The 20,128-nt window shown below is 33.2% G+C and overlaps 2 protein-coding genes across 2 annotated transcripts; one reads left to right on the top strand and one right to left on the bottom strand.

The window, feature by feature from the left end:
• Positions 1-101: 101 nt before the first annotated feature.
• LOC144841546 (uncharacterized) lies at positions 102-6,927 on the bottom strand. The gene is made up of 2 exons (XM_078697939.1): positions 6,888-6,927; positions 102-5,330 (listed from the first exon to the last, which is right to left on the bottom strand). Exon 2 carries the CDS (start codon positions 5,307-5,309, stop codon positions 2,706-2,708), a length of 2,604 nt encoding a protein of 867 aa, XP_078554065.1. The 5' UTR covers positions 5,310-5,330; positions 6,888-6,927; the 3' UTR covers positions 102-2,705.
• Positions 6,928-11,286: 4,359 nt separating this feature from the next.
• On the top strand, positions 11,287-18,933 carry LOC144839333 (uncharacterized). Its single transcript, XM_078694649.1, has 3 exons — positions 11,287-14,482; positions 14,623-14,712; positions 15,189-18,933. Exons 1-3 carry the CDS (start codon positions 11,391-11,393, stop codon positions 18,085-18,087), a joined length of 6,081 nt encoding a protein of 2,026 aa, XP_078550775.1. The 5' UTR covers positions 11,287-11,390; the 3' UTR covers positions 18,088-18,933.
• Positions 18,934-20,128: the final 1,195 nt, after the last annotated feature.

Below are 20,128 nucleotides of genomic sequence, written 5' to 3'. Positions count from 1 at the left end.
AATCTTGCACCTCAATTGATTTTTTTAATTGGAAATCATCTCATACAGAAAAGGATGAAAAAATACAATGTATTCTGAAGACATCTTGCAATGTGATATATTAATCTATTTACAGTGACATGTTAATTAATGAATATTAACTACTAATACTATAGTGTAAATTAGTATGGTATGCTGCTAGTGAAATACCCAAGTTATATTAAATGAAACAAAAGATGCACTTAAATTTTCTACAAAATTTATTTGTCCATGAAATAAATGACATGATCATTATCCACATTTACATTTTGAAATAGTCGTCCAGTTAGTAAATACCATACTAACGAAGTACCTATTAGTTACACACTATACGTCATGGTGGTCAATATTATAATTAGATTACAATTAAAAGAATCAAATTTATTTAATTGTTTTTACTGTAGCAATAATGTAGAATTTGGAATACTGTTGAATTGAAAACTGCAAAGAGGGAAATGAGGAAATCTGTGACACTCAAAACAAAACAGCTCCGATAATTGTTATAGGCTATAAGCACCACATCAGAAATTTAAAATTTCAAAATCGTTTTTTATATGTTAAAATGATAAGGAAGACTTTACAAATGTTACTATTCAAAATAATAATGTAAATTTGGTTTTAAATATATATAACAAATTGTATTAAAATTATCTATCAGCACACTTTACAGATAATGGGTAAAAAATGTAAAAAAAAATGTACATATATTTGCACACATAATTTAAGAATCTACTTAACACTGTACAATCCAAAAATACTGTGCCTGTTTTCGTCAAGAAAAAATGGTTGACAACATGTAATTTTAAAATTGGCACTACACTGACTAATGATCACATGATCAAAATGACATTATCACACTCGCATAGGATTTGAATTAGTATAACAATAATCACTTTAAACATACATACTATACTGTATATTATGCTTTAAAATCAACTTGTATATAATATATTAATAATAGGTCAGGTATTCCAACCTGGTTCATCCTTCTCCTCTATATTCACATAAAATTATTAATCACAAATGTAATACATCTCTATTCATCCTAGCAATTAATGGTTGGAACTTTTTTAAAAAAAGAGTCAAAAATCAAATGTGGTTTACTGAAAATACTGAAAACCACCCCACAATGGATTAAAATGCTTATATATTATTATATATGAACAACTTTTCTATTTTCCGTAAAGTGTAAAACCAATGTTATACAATTATCTAGCCATAATTACTGTAATCACCACAACACAGGTCTCCCTTCAATTAGGATACTCTTAAGGTCAATTTACACAGACGAGCGGCAACAGTAAGCGAAGAACGTATCCCGCATAATAATCTATATCAATTCTGAGCATGTTTCCGTTCAACTGCCAGTCCGCTCCATATACGGTCATAAGAAATTACATTTTGTTTTCGTTTACCGCTTGTCTATGTAAACTGGCCTTTACTGTGACCAAAAGAACCAATAAGATATAGCTGGTAAAGAGATATTAATTATCAATGTCAATAATATGTTGATATAAAGTTACACCATGTATAGTTTAAAAAAAACATGTTGAGTGTCTCAACGTTTTGATCAATAGACTTTGACCAACACAATTAGAGAGAATAACAACTAGGATACCTGAGTGTATCCTTGCTATTTGATTGGCCAATTATGCATCACATGCTAATCTGTATGAAGCTGTTTTTACAATTTACTGTACAGAAACTGAAATGTTCACTGACTAAGTAAAATGTACCACTTTCTGACTCAAGTATAAACATCTACTCCTCTAAACTGGGCATTGGCTACAAGTTTGTGGTCAGTCAAAGGTTAGCGGTTTGCTTAACACATGCATATTTTTGCATAAAAAATACTTAAAATGGAGATTACACAAGGAAATGCTTATATCCAAGTCAGACCATGGTGGTTTACAATAACACAAACAATCTAAAACATTATTACAAAATCTAAACAGTCATTACAAATACTATAAGCACCTTGTTGTATATTGGAGGGAAAGCCTACCCGCCCACATTCTATTGCGCATGGTATATGATCCAACATTCAAAGTTAAAACACACCATATATGTTAAATTTAAAAATATCACAGATCACAGTCACATATTAAAAATTGCATCAAGAATTTGATTTAAAAAAATATAATTCACACTTTTAATTAGGGCTTTTGTACCAACAGTAGACCTGTATTGTTAAAATAGCCAACAATGGCTCTCGGACAATGGGTAGTTTTTTACTTTAAGTTAATGATTGCATACAGTATCTTTCATTGTTAATCTTAACACCCAATTGTGGAAGTTATTTGTTTAAAATAATGATACTAAAATGCTATCTAAACAAGGAGGCAGTTTTTATATTTTTGGAATTACATTTGGAAAATAATTAGTTAAAACTGTACTATATTGTACATAAACACATAAATTAAATGTATACCTATAGGCCTATTTATCCAATTTAATTCATACAGTATTAAGGAGAATTTTATATCTGACAAAAAAAAACTGGAACACAAGTATTTTGATCAATAGTGGGAACCAATCTTTTGGAGTGCTAACAATTAATCAATTAATATGTGAGGGTCCACTAATAAGATATGATTAAAACAAACTCCGAAAAAAGTATAGGAAATTATGATTCAACACTATGGCTTGCGTCACTTTTTTCTGAGTTTGTTTTATATTGTCAAATATCAAACATAGGTAAGCTTGCTATAATCTATAGCAGTTGTCTGCTCAGCACAGAATGATGTTTCTTCTACAACCTCTTTTACTGAACCTGAGGAATCTTCAGGGGACAATGGCGGTTTACTATCTGAAGGGGAAGATACTTTAACAGCTGAATCCATATTCTCTTGAGCGTTTCCAGATTTTATATCTGTTTTGATTATTAATGATTTCTTTAATGGAATGAACTTAGAATTATATGGTGGTGACGTTGGCTTAAGGTTTGGCGATTTAGAATTGTCTGTACAGCCTTCAGACTTGACTTCAAAAAGACGTGTTGGTGTCGGTGGAATGTTTTCACTATATGAAGTGTTATTTGAGTCTTCTGACAATATTCTGGATGGAGTAGACAATATTGAATGGAGTTTGTTAGATAAATTCTGTTCATTTAAACTGGATGAACTCTCTGAATGCTTAAAGTTAGCACCGTGTCGTGTTTTGACTGACAAGTCTTCTGGCAGGAAACAAGAGTTATTTGTCAACTCTTCCGAAGATAATGGTTGTTTTTCTGAGAAGCTATTAGACTGTTCTGGTGATGATGGACGAGAGTATATCGAGTCTGGAGTAGGAGCAGACTCTGCAGAAGAGTACAGAGAATCAGGTGTAGGGGCTGATTCAAGAGAAGATGTAGACATCGGCGATTCAGGGTAGAGTTCAGGAGTGGTAGCTCGTAGTGGACTGATGGTACCTGGTAATGGACTTTCACTCCTATCTAGCGATTCTTTATGATTGTAGTCAACTTCCATAGATGAAGCTGCAACAGCTGCTGATTTTGCTGCAAGTGCCTCAAGTTTTTTCTCTTTTTTCACATGAGTTTTTACATGTCTGCGTAGATTACTACTACACCTAAATGTCTTTGGACATTGTCTGCAGTGGTACGGCCTCTCTTGTGTATGAACAAGCTCATGGTAATTTAGATCTTCATCCGTATCAAAACTCTTTGTACAAGTATTACATTTAAAAGGTTTATCTTTTTTGTGTGTGTGTTCATGTCGCTTCAAGTTACTGTTGCATTTAAATCTTTTTTCACAAATTTTACACTCAAATGGTCGTTCTCCGGTGTGAGATCGTGTATGTAAGATTAGTTCGTCCTTACGGCCAAATTTTGATGGGCACACGTCGCATTTATATGGCTTTTCTCCTGTATGTAATCGCTGATGCTTTCTAAAGCCACTTTTGTCAACAAAACATTTTGAACAAATATCACATTGAAAAGGTTTTTCACCGGTATGTGAACGCCAATGAACAATCAAGTCATTCTTCCAAGTGAAACGACGTCCACATAACTCGCAAACATGTCGCTTTTCTCCCGTGTGCTTACGTCTGTGTTTCGTTAAACTTCCGCGATGCGAGAATTTTAACGGGCAGTCTGGACATTGATATCGTTTTTTATTGTGAGCAATACGTTCATGATCTTCAAGTAACAACTTTCGCTGAAAACGTTTCTCGCACATTTGGCACTCATATTTCAAAACTGGCGGTTTTGGAATTGGGTTTTCATGAGATTTTCTATGCGATGCAAGGTAGTACGTTTGACTGAACCGTTTTCCGCAAAGATTACACTGAAAAGGTCTTGTGTGTATCAACCTGTGTTTACGCAAAGCTGATGGTGTTATAAAAAACTTTCCACAATCTTCACACGGACACTTTTTATCCCCTGTATGATTCTTCATATGATTTGTGAGATGAAATCGTCTAGTAAACGTACGATCACAATGCAAACATGGAAACGGACGATCTCCGCGATGACTTTGCTCATGTCGACGTAGAACACCTCGCCGTGCGAACTTGTTCCCACATTCACCACATTCATAAGGTTTCTCACCGGTGTGAACTCTTTCATGGATTTTGCAAGACGGGCGATCTTTGAAGAGCTTACCGCATTCAAAACAAGAATAGGGCTTTTCAGTTGAATGAACTTTCATATGTTTGTTCAGCATGCTTTTAATGACAAATCCCTTTGAGCAGACTTCACAATGAAACCTCAACTCTCCAGAATGCACATATTTATGTTCATCTAAATCTTCTTGCAATACAAACGTCTTTGCACATTCTTCACATTTTAACATTTCCTGGTCTTTATGAGTAGTGAGGTGTTGCTTTAGAGTGCATTTACGATGAAAACTTTTGCTACAATGGTTGCATGAAAACATTTTTTCTCCTGTGTGTATCAATTTGTGTCTTTTCATAGTTGCTTTGTGTTGAAAAGTTTTCAAACATATATCACACTGAAAAGGTTTCTCTTTACCAAATCTTGATGCTGTGCCACTCAAATCTCCACCGATATCATCCACTTCCTCGACTTGACTCTCTGATTGTCCATCTTCTGCAGAATCTAAAGGAAGGTAAACAGCTTCATCATCAGAAAAGGAGACTGAAAGTCCCTGACCATCAGGATCAAGGCTGGGATGATCTTCACATTCAAGAAAGAGAACACAACTTTCTGGATCCACCACCTCTGCCTCTGAACTGCCTGTTGACTGGTTATCAAGATCATCTTGGATTGGCAGGGAATCTCCTGTTGTCAGAAGTATAGAGTTGTCTGTACTCTCAGCAGGAAAACTATCCATGTTTGTTACATATCTTTGACACTATATAAAAAAAACATATTTGTTTATTTATTTACCAATTATAAACTAAGTATTTCAGAGAAAAAGAAATTGAAGGCAATTTCCCTGCATTTTTTTATGTTACAGTATTTATTAAAATATTTAAATGCATGTACTTTAATTATAATAACTGTACATTAAACCAGGTCATTTCTTTTCTTAAATGATGTTACTGTACTGTATGGTTAATTATAATCAAAAGAGAAAACAATACACAATGTACCGGTCAGGAAAGTGTCTTTAAATCAAAATTACATTTTAAAAATAAATTAAAACATTTAATTAATTAAGTTTGTGTTGTGTTTTTTTTTTACTATGAATTATATAATCATGGTGTACATTGGTGACTTAAACTTCGGACAGAAACATAGTTTAAAAAATATTTTTTATATTTGGGAGATTGGATGCAATTCTGGGAGGCTCCCGGTGAAATTAGGATGTTTTTGGAACGTCAAAAGATGTAAAAAGTGTGTGTAGAGTACACACTTTATAGGGGAAAGGGGACTGTTTACTTGCAACCCTTTAAAATGTTTTCACTCTTATTTAATCTTATACTTTTCAAATCAACACCAAGGACAAAGGTCAATGACTCGAGTCACTTTGCTTATTTTACCGTAATTTATTGAGTAAATGCTCCTGCTTTGAATAAACTCCCCCATACCTCGAACATTGTTTGGGAAACAGGGAAACATCTCCCTGGAATAAACAAGGGCCTATATTGACTATATTGAACATTTTGAATTGTTATTTTATTGACTTCTTTTAATTTTATTTTTGTATAATTGTATTTTTCATATTTAGGGAGAATTGATTATACATGTTACCATATTATTATTATTATTACACCCTAAAAAAAACAGCAATAATTAATAATAATATAATAATTTATATAGAGTTTAGTGGGTTGGGGTGGGGCTATGTTGCATAGTATTCACTGCATACAATTTGTGTTATGTTTACAAAACATTTATCAATTAATGTGAAACTTTCTTTACTGTCATGTTATAATCCTTCTACACCTAAAGTCGCAAGCAGGGCCTACCACCGCCGGTAGCATTCATACGAAACGCCAATTATGATGTGTGTGATGATGCATGCATTGCATGGTGTGACCTGCAGCAGCAGCAATTGATTGACTTTACACGTTTTTTACACTAAGCAATAATTATCTATTCCTTCAAGTAGAGGCCTACTGTATTTCTAATCTAATCATCGATTCAAATAATAAGTAAAATTCTATCAATACAGTCTGCTTTTGGAAAAAAGCTTACCATGTAGGCCTAGACTCGGCATACAAACAACATGTTGTTTTTCCGGTTCAGACCTACTTACCTCGCGTCACTAGGCCTAGGCTAGCCTTGATCAGAACCTAGAATCGCCGACCAACATTAGAAAACCCGTTAAAAATGTACCTTATTGCGACTAATCTAACCATTGCGAGATATAGTATATAAGAATAAACATTAACGTTATGCTCAAAGCATCTATTTTGTGAATATTACCTCCAAATATAAGTTAAATTCGGAAACTTATACATACCCAGTATTTCTACCACCATGCATCGACCACAAACACTGCTGTACGTACTCAGGTCATAAAGAATGCTCAAGGCGACTCGAAACCACGCCAATATGGCAGCGAGGTCGATCACCGTGTAGTATACACTGTTGATTGCTCCATATCATTAGTAGGCCTGGGCCTAGAAGATTATGGCATGATAATTGAAAGGGCTATGTTTTCCTTTTTATTTAAATATATATTTTCCCACTGAAAAAATGTTTTTTTTTGTTGAATATGCCATTTTGATGTTCTTTAAAAAAATTGATCGAAAATTTTACCTGAACATGTTTTTTTTTCTGAGGAAGTGATTACTTTATTAAAAGTACAAAATGGCCTATTAAAATCTGATTTTATTAATCTTCATTTGTCATGTTTTTGGGAGACAATTCATCTTTACAAGATGTATTGTCCCCGAAAAATTAAGATCAATAAAAATCGAAAAAATATGCTTTCACATATAGGCCTAAAAGTTTTATTTATTTTTTTTTTTTTTGAACTTCGGTATCATTGCTATACGTATACGTACGTTGGATGCATACATTGACAGAAAACAAATTATTTATTTATAAATAACGTAACAAAAATCAACCAACTTTATAATTATAACAAGTTGTTCTTGAGATATTTTTTTACTCCTTTTTTGGGAGGGTGTGGGGGAACATTTTTGTAAGTTGGGAAATCTACTGAAATCTTTGACTTTTTTTTCCTTGTTTTATGTTGGACAAATCATAGGCCTACAGTACATGCATCTTTCACCATGTCCGTCCTTCGCTATTCTTTAATTATTGTCATGAGTTGAAATTTCGATGATTTTTTTTAATTTAGCATAGTAGGCCTATTTCTTAGTGGTGTGTCCGCCCGCTTTTTAACAGCCCTAGAAGGAAATTCCACATAAAGGTTATTATTTTTGTTTTTTTAACTTCGGTATCATTGCTATGTATACGTACGTTGGATGCATACATTGACAGAAAACCAGCGTTCCAACAAAGCTTCCACTTTTATACCAACAATGAGTACCATCCTCCAATGAAATTTAGAGTATTGATGGACAGACGTTAATTCAGTCAGATAGATAAGAATGAAAAAAATGGAAATAACTCCTGACTTTTATCACGGAAGGTTTCAGCTTCTCCACCGTTAGCATGTGTGTTAGTCTATGTCATCGGTTACAAAAGTGATCTGAGTTTGAATTTAAAGATTGGTGTTCTATGTTCAAAATTCAAGATGAAAATTAAGACCATGTATCTAAAGGTTAACAGATTCAAGGACAGGACAAACGTTGTCAGTATAACAAAAAGGCGTTTTAGCAAAGTATACGGCGGCGGATTTTGTTAAAAATCAAAACGGGAAAAAATGAAGGATACCAAGTTAACTGGAGAAAACCAAACGCAACTCCTAATTATTCTCTGTGCACTAAAAGCACGAAATGAAAAAGACTGTAACGTTTAGAGGACCCGTTAGGTAATCGAGAAAGTAAACGGTTACAATATATTGACGGTTAGGCCTTGCTTCACCGACAGTTATGTTGTTAAAGAAGACGGTATAGGCCTAAATCATTTTATTGATGAGTCTATATACCACACCACTATAACGAACCTGCCATTATTGCAGAGGGAATAAATCTATTTTACGTACCGTTGCCAATAATATAATGTTTAACCTTCCATTTACTGATGTTGATCCATGTTCGTATATCAAAATAAAGAAATAAAATAATAATATAGTAGATAGTCCGGTACCTAAGCAATTCCAGGTAAAATTAAAATTATTATTCCAAATCAAAACAAACATTATGATTAATTTTCACTTTCTATTTAATTCGATTAAATATTAGGCCTATTCATGTTCATTTACTGCATGTTATAGCCTAGCCTATTCATATTTCCTAGATAACTTTACGTTTCTCTACTCGACGTGCGAGGCGCACTTTAATTGAGTAAATGGCGCCCTACTTTTTGCTGTACACGATCGTTCGGAACTCAATCATAACTTCTTTTTCTGCAGATTTTTAGGGGTTTCACTTTGAAACAAAGGTAAGATTTATTTTGATTTCTAAATCTATCCTATAGGCGGCTATACTGTACTTTCTAGGCTAAGAATCGTGACGATTCAGGATGATCCGATCGCCACTCAGCCAGCCGCTGGCCAGAACTGCACACCCGATGCTTGGCTTGGTAAAATGGTGTGACCATGTGGACCTGTGGCTGTGAGGGTGTCCGTGAAGTCTGCCTTGCTGACTAATGTATAAGGAGGAGGCCTGCCTGTACCTTGGCAGAGACCAGGGCTATTAATATTAAATTCCCAATAAACAGGCTGTCTGGATCAGCCATCAATCAAGCAGGGGATCTTGCCGTGGCGTTGTATTCCTGAATCGAATGAATCATTCAGTAGAGTATAGTAATAACAGTAGTGATTCGAATGGCAGTATAAGCTTAGAAATTCAACTCTCGTTGGGCTGGCCTGATATGTCTGGTTTTCTTGAAATTATGGTATTCGGAATGTGTTTTCGTTATAGGTACAGTAACATTTGGGACCTTTTTGGGAGAGTTTCTTGTTTTAAGAGATTCCGGTATTGGGAATGGGAGAGTTTACTGTGTACATTAAGAAGCAATTCCAAGCAGTTGGCTGCTCTAATGGTTGGTAGAAGATTTGTTGCTCTGGTAGTATCTGGTGGTGTTTAGTAAGTAGGCCAGCTTGACCTTTCCAGACTACTATTTTAGTATTGATATTATAAAAAGATGGCATCGGAATAGAGGTATCCCATTCATTAATTTAGTGTGCTAATTTGTTAGAATACTGCTGCTTTTGTTCTATCTTATCTTTTGTTTAGTGCATTATGTTTAGAAGCATGCAAACACCCTGCAAACAGCAGAGTTAAAGTAGAATTGATTAAAAGTTCCAAGTTATATTATATTTATTCTGATATTTGCGGTACAGACCACATATATTTAGGTCTGAAAAGAACTATTGAGTTTCTCGATTAAAGTATTTTAATCGATTTCACAGCAACGTTGCCAGTGGGTTTGTTGTGTTGTGAACTCAAGACAAAAATAAAACATATAGTTACAAAAATGTATTAAATATATCCAGAATCTTTAATTTCATACTACAGTAGGTGCACCCAATCTGGGATTTGTATACAGTATTATATATAAATTATCTCAATTTCCACATTAAATCGATGGTACATTTATAGCACAACCGTTCACCATAGTTCCACTTCATCGTCTTCATAATCAACCACTCATTTACTTCGGTATCAACCACTCATTTACTTAGGTGATTTCTGCCTATATTCCGTGTTTCACAACCCACAGCACCTCCAACTATTAATGCTGACGTCTGTAATCGCTACCTTATATTCCAACTCACAGCACTCCAATTATTTATGATGTCATCTAGGCCTATGCTTCTTAGCTCTTGAATGGCACTATTATAACACAGACAAACATATCCCACAGAAGGAGGTCAGATGTTGTTCTTTTCCTTTGTTTTTACAATTGTATTGTCTTTCCATTCAATCTTAGCTGGATGATAGGTAATAATACTCTTTTGCATGTACTTAGTGTTATATAGATTCTTTAGAAGAATACAAGTCTGCAATGTTGAATATCTTTAAAACTATGTTCAATGGACTAACATTCCTTGCAAACTATATTTGTTTTTACACTTTTATAATTTATTAATTTTTTATTTAATTTTTACATACACAATTCTCTCTCTCAGCCAGCAGCAAAGAAAATGTATCATGTGATGAGTCATAAAGCTGTAAGCTTTTTAATGACCCAATATCATCAAACAAGTACAGTAATAGACACCCTCTTTCATAAAACATAATTACACCACACACCGGGTCGGGTGAGTGGCCGAGCGGTTAAGACAGTGGAACCGTAATTACGTAGCCATAACATCGGCACGGGTTCGAGGCTCACTCACTCCATGGTTCTGGTGGTAGAACGAGTCTTCTCGGATAAGGACTATAAACCGTAGGTCCAGTGTACACATCTAGCTCGTGTGCACTTTAAAGAACCTAGTACATCTTTCGAGACGAGTAGGGGGTTACCCCAGTGTATTAGTACATCACAGCCACTGATCACCAACTGGGCCCTCTGTGAGACCAGTCTTTGACTGAAGAGGTTACCCAATATAAATATATATTTCAATCAATCAACCCTATTATTATATCATTATCGATCCAAAACAGTAAGATCTTATTTTTTATTTTCTGTAGGCCTAGGCCTATATGGCAAACACTTCACCTATAGACTTAACAGATCTGCACATATCAAGTCAAAGCTTGGTGATGGAAATGTGAAGAGAGTTTTGAAAGAAGGCATACTGTACGTTATCTCATTGGTGTGTTGGTGGATAGTTATTTGACTTTGTGCTTTTTATTTACACAAAATAGATATTGTAAATATACTGTAATAATACAGTTTAAAAAAAAACTGTGCACAAGATCGTAGGATTAAACGAAAAAACATGAAGTACAAATGTGAACACTGTGGAGATAAATTTGAATTCAGTGATCTGAAGGTACATTTAGGAATACATACACAGATAGCATTAAAATGTGAACATTACCAACAAGAGACAATATTGTATAATGAAGATGATTTTAAAACACATTTTTTAGTAAGAGTAGATAAACAAGACAAAATAAATGAAAATCAACATTGTGGGAGGAATTTGAAAATGAACACAGCTGAGAAATCTTTTGAATGTGAACATTGTGGGAAGACATTTAAAGAAAGTGGAAATTTAGAAACACATTTGAGAATACATACAAGAGAGACACCATTTGAATGTGAACATTGTGGGAAGACATTTAAAGAAAGTGGAAATTTAGAAACACATTTGAGAATACATACAAGAGAGACACCATTTGAATGTGAACTATGTGGAAAGAAATTTAAACAAAGTGGAAATTTAGAAACACATTTGAGAACACATACAAGAGAGACACCATTTGAATGTGAACATTGTGGAAAGACATTTAAAGAAAGTGGAAATTTAGAAACACATTTGAGAATACATACAAGAGAGACACCATTTGAATGTGAACATTGTGGGAAGAAATTTAAAGGAAGTGGAAATTTAGAAACACATTTGAGAATACATCATACAAGAGAGACACCATTTGAATGTGAACATTGTGGGAAGAAATTTAAAGAAAGTGGAAATTTGAAAACACATTTGAGAATACATATAAGAGAGACACAATTTGAATGTGAACAATGTGGGAAGACATTTAAAGAAAGTGGAAATTTAGAAACACATTTGAGAATACATATAAGAGAGGCACCATTTGAATGTGAACATTGTGGAAAGACATTTAAAGAAAGTGGAAATTTGAAAATGCATTTGAGAATACACACAGGAGAGACACCATTTGAATGTGAACATTGTGGGAAGAAATTTAGACAAAGTGGAAGTTTAAAAAGACATTTGAGAATACACTCAAGAGAGACACCATTTGAATGTGAACATTGTGGGAAGAAATTTAAACAAAGTGGAAGTTTAAAAATACATTTGAGAATACACACAAGAGAGACACCATTTGAATGTAAACATTGTGGGAAGAAATTTAAAGAACGTGGTAATTTAAAAACACATTTGAGAATACATACAAGAGAGACACCATTTGAATGTGAACATTGTGGGAAGAAATTTAGACAAAATGGAAGTTTAAAAAGACATTTGAGAATACACACAAGAGAGACACCATTTGAATGTGAACATTGTGGGAAGAAATTTAAACAAAGTGGAAGTTTAAAAAGACATTTGAGAATACACACAAGAGAGAAACCATTTGAATGTGAACATTGTGGGAAGAAATTTAGACAAAGTGGAAGTTTAAAAAGACATTTGAGAATACACACAAGAGAGACACCATTTGAATGTGAACATTGTGGGAAGAAATTTAAAGAAACTGGAAGTTTAAAAAGACATTTGAGAATACATACAAGAGAGACACCATTTGAATGTGAACATTGTGGGAAGAAATTTAAAGAAAGTGGAAGTTTAAAAAGACATTTGAGAATACACACAAGAGAGACATCATTTGAATGTGAACATTGTGGAAAGACATTTAAAGAAAGTGGAAATTTAGAAACACATTTGAGAATACATACAAGAGAGACACCATTTGAATGTGAACTATGTGGGAAGAAATTTAAACAAAGTGGAAGTTTAAAAAGACATTTGAGAATACATACAAGAGAGACACCATTTGAATGTAAACATTGTGGGAAGAAATTTAAAGAACGTGGTAATTTAAAAACACATTTGAGAATACATACAAGAGAGACACCATTTGATTGTAAACATTGTGGGAAGAAATTTAAACAAAGTGGAAATTTGAAAATGCATTTGAGAATACACACAGTAGATACACCATATGCATGTGAACATTGTGAAAAGAAATTTAAAGAAAGTGGAAATTTAAAAACACATTTGAGAATACATACAGGAGTTACATCATTTGAATGTGAACATTGTGGGAAGAAATTTAACCACAAGGGGGATTTCAAAAAGCATTTGAGAATACACACAGGAGAGACACCATTTGAATGTGAACATTGTTGGAAGAAATTTAAATTAAAAGGAAATTTAAAAACACATTTGAGAATACATACAAGAGAGACACCACTTGAATGTAAACATTGTGGGAAGAAATTTAAAGAAAGTGGACATTTGAAAACACATTTGAGAATACATACAAGAGAGATACCATTTGAATGTGAACATTGTGGGAAGAAATTTAAACAAAAAGGAAATTTAATAACACATTTGAGAATACATACAAGAGAGACACCATTTGAATGTGAACATTGTGGGAAGAAATTTAAAACAAGTGGGAATTTGAAAATTCATTTGAGAATACACACTGGAGAGACACCATTTGAATGTGAACATTGTGGGAAGAAATTTAAACAAAGTGGAAATTTGAAAATGCATTTGAGAATACACACAGTAGATACACCATATGCATGTGAACATTGTGAGAAGAAATTTAAAGAAAGTGAAAATTTAAAAATACATTTGAGAATACACATAAGAGAGACACCATTTGAATGTGAACATTGTGGAAAGAAATTTAACCACAAGGGGGATTTCAAAAAGCATTTGAGAATACACACAGGAGAGACACCATTTGAATGTGAACATTGTGGGAAGAAATTTAAACAAAATGGAAGTTTAGAAAGACATTTGAGAATACATACAAGAGAGACACCATTTGAATGTGAACATTGTGGAAAGACATTTAAACAAAGTGGAAGTTTAAAAAGACATTTGAGAATACATGCAGGAGAGACACCATTTGAATGTGAACATTGTGGGAAGAAATTTAAACAAAGTGGAAGTTTAAAAATACATTTGAGAATACATACAAGAGAGACACCATATGGATGTGAACATTGTGGGAAGAAATTTAAAGAAAGTGGAAGTTTAAAAAGACATTTGAGAATACATACAAGAGAGACACCATTTGAATGTGAACATTGTGGGAAGAAATTGAACCATAAGGGAGATTTGAAAAAGCATTTGAGAATACACACAGGATTGAGGTTGTGAATGCACAAAAGAGGGACACCATATGAATGTGAACACGGTGTAAATATGTTTAAACAAAGTCGGAATTTGAAAACACATTAGGCCTATAGAGAAGAGAGACACACCATATGAATGTGAACTTTATTATGTGAAATTTAATCAATGTGAAGAGTTTTGTGAAATCTGTAATTTTACCAAAAATTGATGTTTTCCAACCAAAAAAAGGCAAATTTACAGCAATTTCAATGTTAGTTTTCATAAATTGCCTCATTTTATAGTTTTTCTAGTTGAGAATGATTGCAACAGGTTTTTTTGGGAGTGTGAAATCTGTAATTTTCTCAACCCCTACAGTACATTGTAAGTTATAGTGATATAGTTATAGTTTCTTAAAAAATCAAGATTAACGTTTTAAATTAGATTTATTTATTATAACATAGTGTAAAAGTTTAAACTGACACCAAATAATCTGAGGGAAGCCATCATTTGTTGTTTCGATTATACATTACTCTAATGAGCAAAATAAGGGACCTTAGATAAATCAATGTACGTTGTATTAAACAATAAATATCAATACATTCTTTCTGTGAGGTCAGCTTCACCATGGCTTCGTGTCTGACACAGAAGAGGTTAATTAAAAGTTTTTGACACTTAGGCCATAAGACCTTGTTTCTTCTAGAGAAAATGTGAAACACAGCATAAAATAATTTCCTTTTTTTTTGTTAGGAATGAAGTAACAAGACGATATTTCAAGAAGAGCGAGTTTATTCAGAAAAGAAGAGGGAAAATGAATCCAGAAATATTGCAAAAGAATGAAAGACTCCAGGTAGTTGATGAAAAACTACACTATGTGTGGCACTGCAAGAATTGTCCAAAGACATTTGAAACTAAAGAGACACTTAAGAACCATCAGGAAAATCAGTGTTATGCTGAAGACAGGTTGTTAAACTGTGATGAGTGTAAGGACAAATTTAATGACAAACTTTCTCTAATGATGCACAAACAAACACATGCCAAGATCAGGAACATACCATGTACAAAATGTGATGTCAAATTCTCATCAAAATATTACCTTTATCTACATCAGCAGAGTATACACAAACAAGGATCAAAACCTTTTCCATGTTACATATGTAATGAAACATTCACTTATAAACGTGACAGATCTGCACACATCAAGTCAAAGCATGGTGATATAAATTCATATTACTGTTACAAATGTGAAAAGAGTTTTAAATTGCGTACGGAATTAAAGAATCATAAAAAGACAACTTGCAAAACGTATGACTGTAATTTATGTGATATGAAGTTTTCTGAAAATTCTCATCTTAAAAAACATGTACGTAACAATCATATGAATGGAAAACCTCACAAATGTGATTTTTGTGAGGAACGTTTTGTGAAGAAATGCGAGTTACTTGTTCATGAAAGAATCCATGGAAAAGAAAAGGTGTTTCAGTGTGAAATATGTTTGAAGCGCTATTCGAGTAGGAAAAGTCTGAAATGTCACCAGCAAGTTCATACTGGCAAACCATTACCAACATGTAAAGTCTGCAACTGCACATTTCTAATAAAAAGCCAACTTGCCAAGCATGAGATCACTCATACTGAAGGAAAACCATTTAAATGTGATATTTGTCCAAAACGATATACTACAAAATTCCATCTTCAAGAGCACATGCGTGTTCATTTGAAAGATATATCCTTTCAGTGTGAATATTGCGGAAAAATATTTCCATACAAACAAAGTTTAAAAGTCCATGTGCGTAGTCACACCGGTGAAAAGCCATATAGCTGTCCTCTTTGTAATTTGAGGTTTTCTAACAGTAGGCCTTACAAAAATCATAAAAAACGTTGTACTGATACCAAAAAAGTAAGGTTAGGCAACCTCAATGATAATGACACCAATTGTCCTTCAGATGATCATAGAATTGCTAGTACTCTTGTAACTAATTTTAGTTCTGGTGACGATTCATCAGTGATTCAGTTTGAAGTTGTTGTTTCAGATTCAGAGAGTATTTCAATACCTCAAACAATTGAAATCAAAGCCAATAAATGCAGTAAAAAAATGTCTCCAACTGACAACCAAGGAACTCTTAATGATGGTTGTGTTTCAACAGAGGAGAATTCTTCTCAGAATCAATGTCAACAGTCGGAGGTTATGTTATCGTTAGCGAAACTGCTTCAGAACTTTTCTGAAAATATTTGTAAACCTGATTATGAAAATACTTGTACACAAGTAACTAGAATTAATGTTAGAAAAAATGTGGATACTAATTGTGAAGAACTGCAGAGTAACCTTATGAAATCCCTTGACCAAACTTTCAAGTGTGTTCACAAAGGGTTTGAAACAACAGAAAGAGTTGCAGACAAAATTGTTGACCTTGAAAAAGTACTTGCAGTGTCAACAAACTCTGAAATTGTTCTCGAAAGTGGAAACATTTTGCAGAATAACAAGCTTGAAAGCCCCAAACTGCAAACAATTGGCGAGATATTGATTGAAGATGCTAATAATTTTAGTGATGATTTAATTGCGGTTATAAATGACAAAGATGTAAGAAATAGCTATGCAGAGAAGGATGCGATTGTTGAAATTAAAGATACTGTATCTTCAGAAGGACATACAGTTTCTGAAAATAATGACAAAGTCTGTATATGTAGGTACTGCAAAAGTGTCTTTCAAAATAGATACAAATTGAATCAACATAATGCCACCTGTCAGTGTCATGGTGGCAAGAAGATTAAGTGTCAAGAATGTAAAGAGACATTTCCTTCTTTTTATTTTCTCAACAAACATGTTAAACTAAATCACGTTGGGGTAAAAACATTCACTTGTGATAAGTGTGGTGAAAGCTTTATTGAAAGAAAAGACTTTAATATTCATATTCACAATTGCATGAAAATGAATGTTCCTTCACAGTTGAAATCGCACGTGACATTAAAAGAAGGAGAGGATCTATGCTATGTATCTGTCTATTCATGTAAAATCTGTAACAAACATTTTCTGTATAAAAAGCAACTATTAGAACATGAAGAGAAACATTTACCGCCTGCAAAGACGTCCAAAACCCCAGAAATATTTGAATGTGTAGAGTGCTCAAAAGTATTTGAAAACAGAAGACGAATGAAGTGGCATCAGCGTTTGCATAAGTATGGAAGGCCATATGTATGCAAGATTTGTGGGAGAAAGTTTGTTGAAAAGTGTACATTGGTGCACCATGAGAAAATTCATGAAGAAGGATTACCTCACCAGTGTAATTTGTGTCCAAAAAGATTTGACACAATAGGTCACCTGAAAGAACATTTTCTAGTTCACTCCAAAGAGAAGTCGTATCAATGTGAGACTTGTGGAAAAATGTTTGGCTTAATGAGAACATTAAAGAGACATGTTCGTGTTCACACAGGAGAAAAGCCATATCAATGTAGCATATGCAAAAGACGATTCCCAGATGCCGGGAAGGTTAGAAGTCATCAGAAGCGTATTCACACTGAACATACTGATGCATGTGTATTAAAAGTTGATGATAACATTGATGCAGAGGCAGAAACAGAAGTTGTACTTAACCGCACTTGTGATGAGACTGTTTTTGTATCAGAACTCCTTGAAGTTGTTCCTAACTGCTAATAGAATACAGATAGATAGATAGTAGAGTAGAGAAATCAGAGACTTTTGAAGACTTTGACAAAACAGCATTCAGGATGCAGTGCTGCTAAACCACTGGCACAAAGACTGTTATTCCAATCAAATATTATTAAGTTGCTATGAAGAATTTCATTTAGCTTCTAAGTTATATATTTATTTTATTTTATTTCATTAAAACCAACAGCAACGAAAGTTGCCACTTATAGATGACAACATTTTTTTTTTTGAAAAAGCTATTATAAAACTGAGATCTTTATCAACTTGATTGACACTATCAGACATTTTATCCATTAGGTTATTGTTATGTAACATAGAAAATGTGTTTCTAGTTTATTACTCAATGTATAAAAAGCATGAATGTTTATGAGTTAAATGGAGATATTTGCATTTAAAGTTAAAAGATTGAATGTGTCATTCAATGAGAAAGAGGTGAGTTGAATGGAACAAACAATCTTTCAATTTATAGCAAGTTTTAATTTGTAAAGTAATTGCCTGTTGGATATACCTTGAAATGCCACAAATAAATAAATATTTTGTCAATGTGCTGGCTGTTGAATGGAACCATAGAATATTGCTCAACATCAAATTGAGCTGAAACTATTCTAGGTCATAATGCAGAGTAATTCTCTCCTTAACGAGTTGAGTGGGGAAACATTGTTAATCATTGTCAATCAAAATTAATGTCAATGTGTGTTAGTTTTAGCAGTTAGTATTTTGTAAGGAGAAGTGCTCAAAGGCTCTGTATGATTTTTAATTTCAACCTTTGACATAATGACGTAAATAATTCTTGTTAGAGTATTTTCATTAAAACAAATGAGTACACTTTGACTACAATATTCTCAATTATTTTCAGATTCATCCTGGCAAATGTTATCTGACAACAGAAGTTTTTAAATTTGATATTGATACATACATTCTTTATTTGTCAATTGAATGCACAACAAAGTACTGTCAGATAAAAAGAACCGTAGACAAAATTGAACCCTCATGAAGCCCAACATGGCTTGTTACAACAAGTAGAGAGGGGCCAATACTTATAAAAATCACAACTAAACACACAGACAACAGAAGTATATTAAAATACTAATACTGTATTGAAGAACAAGAACATAAATTATGAAAATGTACTTTAAAAAAAATTATTATTATTATTACTTGTATAGCACACATTTATACAACATTTAATTATAATCAGCGGCGCTTCACATCAATCGGTATCATAACATTGTTTGAAATATAGTGCCTTTAAATGTTTTTTAAACTAAAAATATTTGTGAATGATATTAAAGTTGAAAGAAGAAGAAGAAACCAGAACAGATTTGAAATTATTAAATTAAAGCCATGCTGTTCTTTGATAAAACTTAACTTTTTGTTTATACGTTTTTAGTAAATAGAGTTCGCAATACAGTATACCTATCAGGTACAGCAGACCAATCAAATATTAGGATTTTAAAGGCTCAAGTAAACAATGTGCGGCATAATTGAAGAAATAATTAAAGTTTGGTGACAATATAGTGTGTATGGATATTGTAACATTTGTGATAATCATGAAAACAATTTAATTTTGTCGATGGAATAGTTTCAGTTAGTACACAGCAGCAAGGCCCGACACCAAAACAATTCCATTTAAGAACCGGATGAATACAATTATTTATAATTTAGTCTGTTTGTTTTATTTTCTCTGTTTTATTGACAAAATAAATGCCGAAAAGAAAATATGAAATAATTAATTACACACCCCCACTATATATGAACTATCACCTATTGTTCATATTATAAACCTATTGTTAATTTGATGACGCAGTCCTTCGGTTCTCTGAGCCAACCGCAATGGTATGTGATAATTCAATGAAGTGGAAATAGTCATTATATAAACATGGAAATTATAATTTGACAATATAATCTAATTCGCTATTCTCATGTTTGGTTTTATTTAAATGTAATGCACATAATTGTTATTTGTATTATTTTGTACAAAACCTTAACCGAGTTTATAAAGTGACGTTAATGTAGTAATTTTCTA

The sequence above is a fragment of the Antedon bifida genome, chromosome 4, assembly GCF_963402885.1.
Source record: "Antedon bifida chromosome 4, ecAntBifi1.1, whole genome shotgun sequence".
Taxonomy (NCBI): Eukaryota; Metazoa; Echinodermata; class Crinoidea; order Comatulida; family Antedonidae; genus Antedon; species Antedon bifida.
This window is presented reverse-complemented; position numbering and strand designations above follow the sequence as displayed.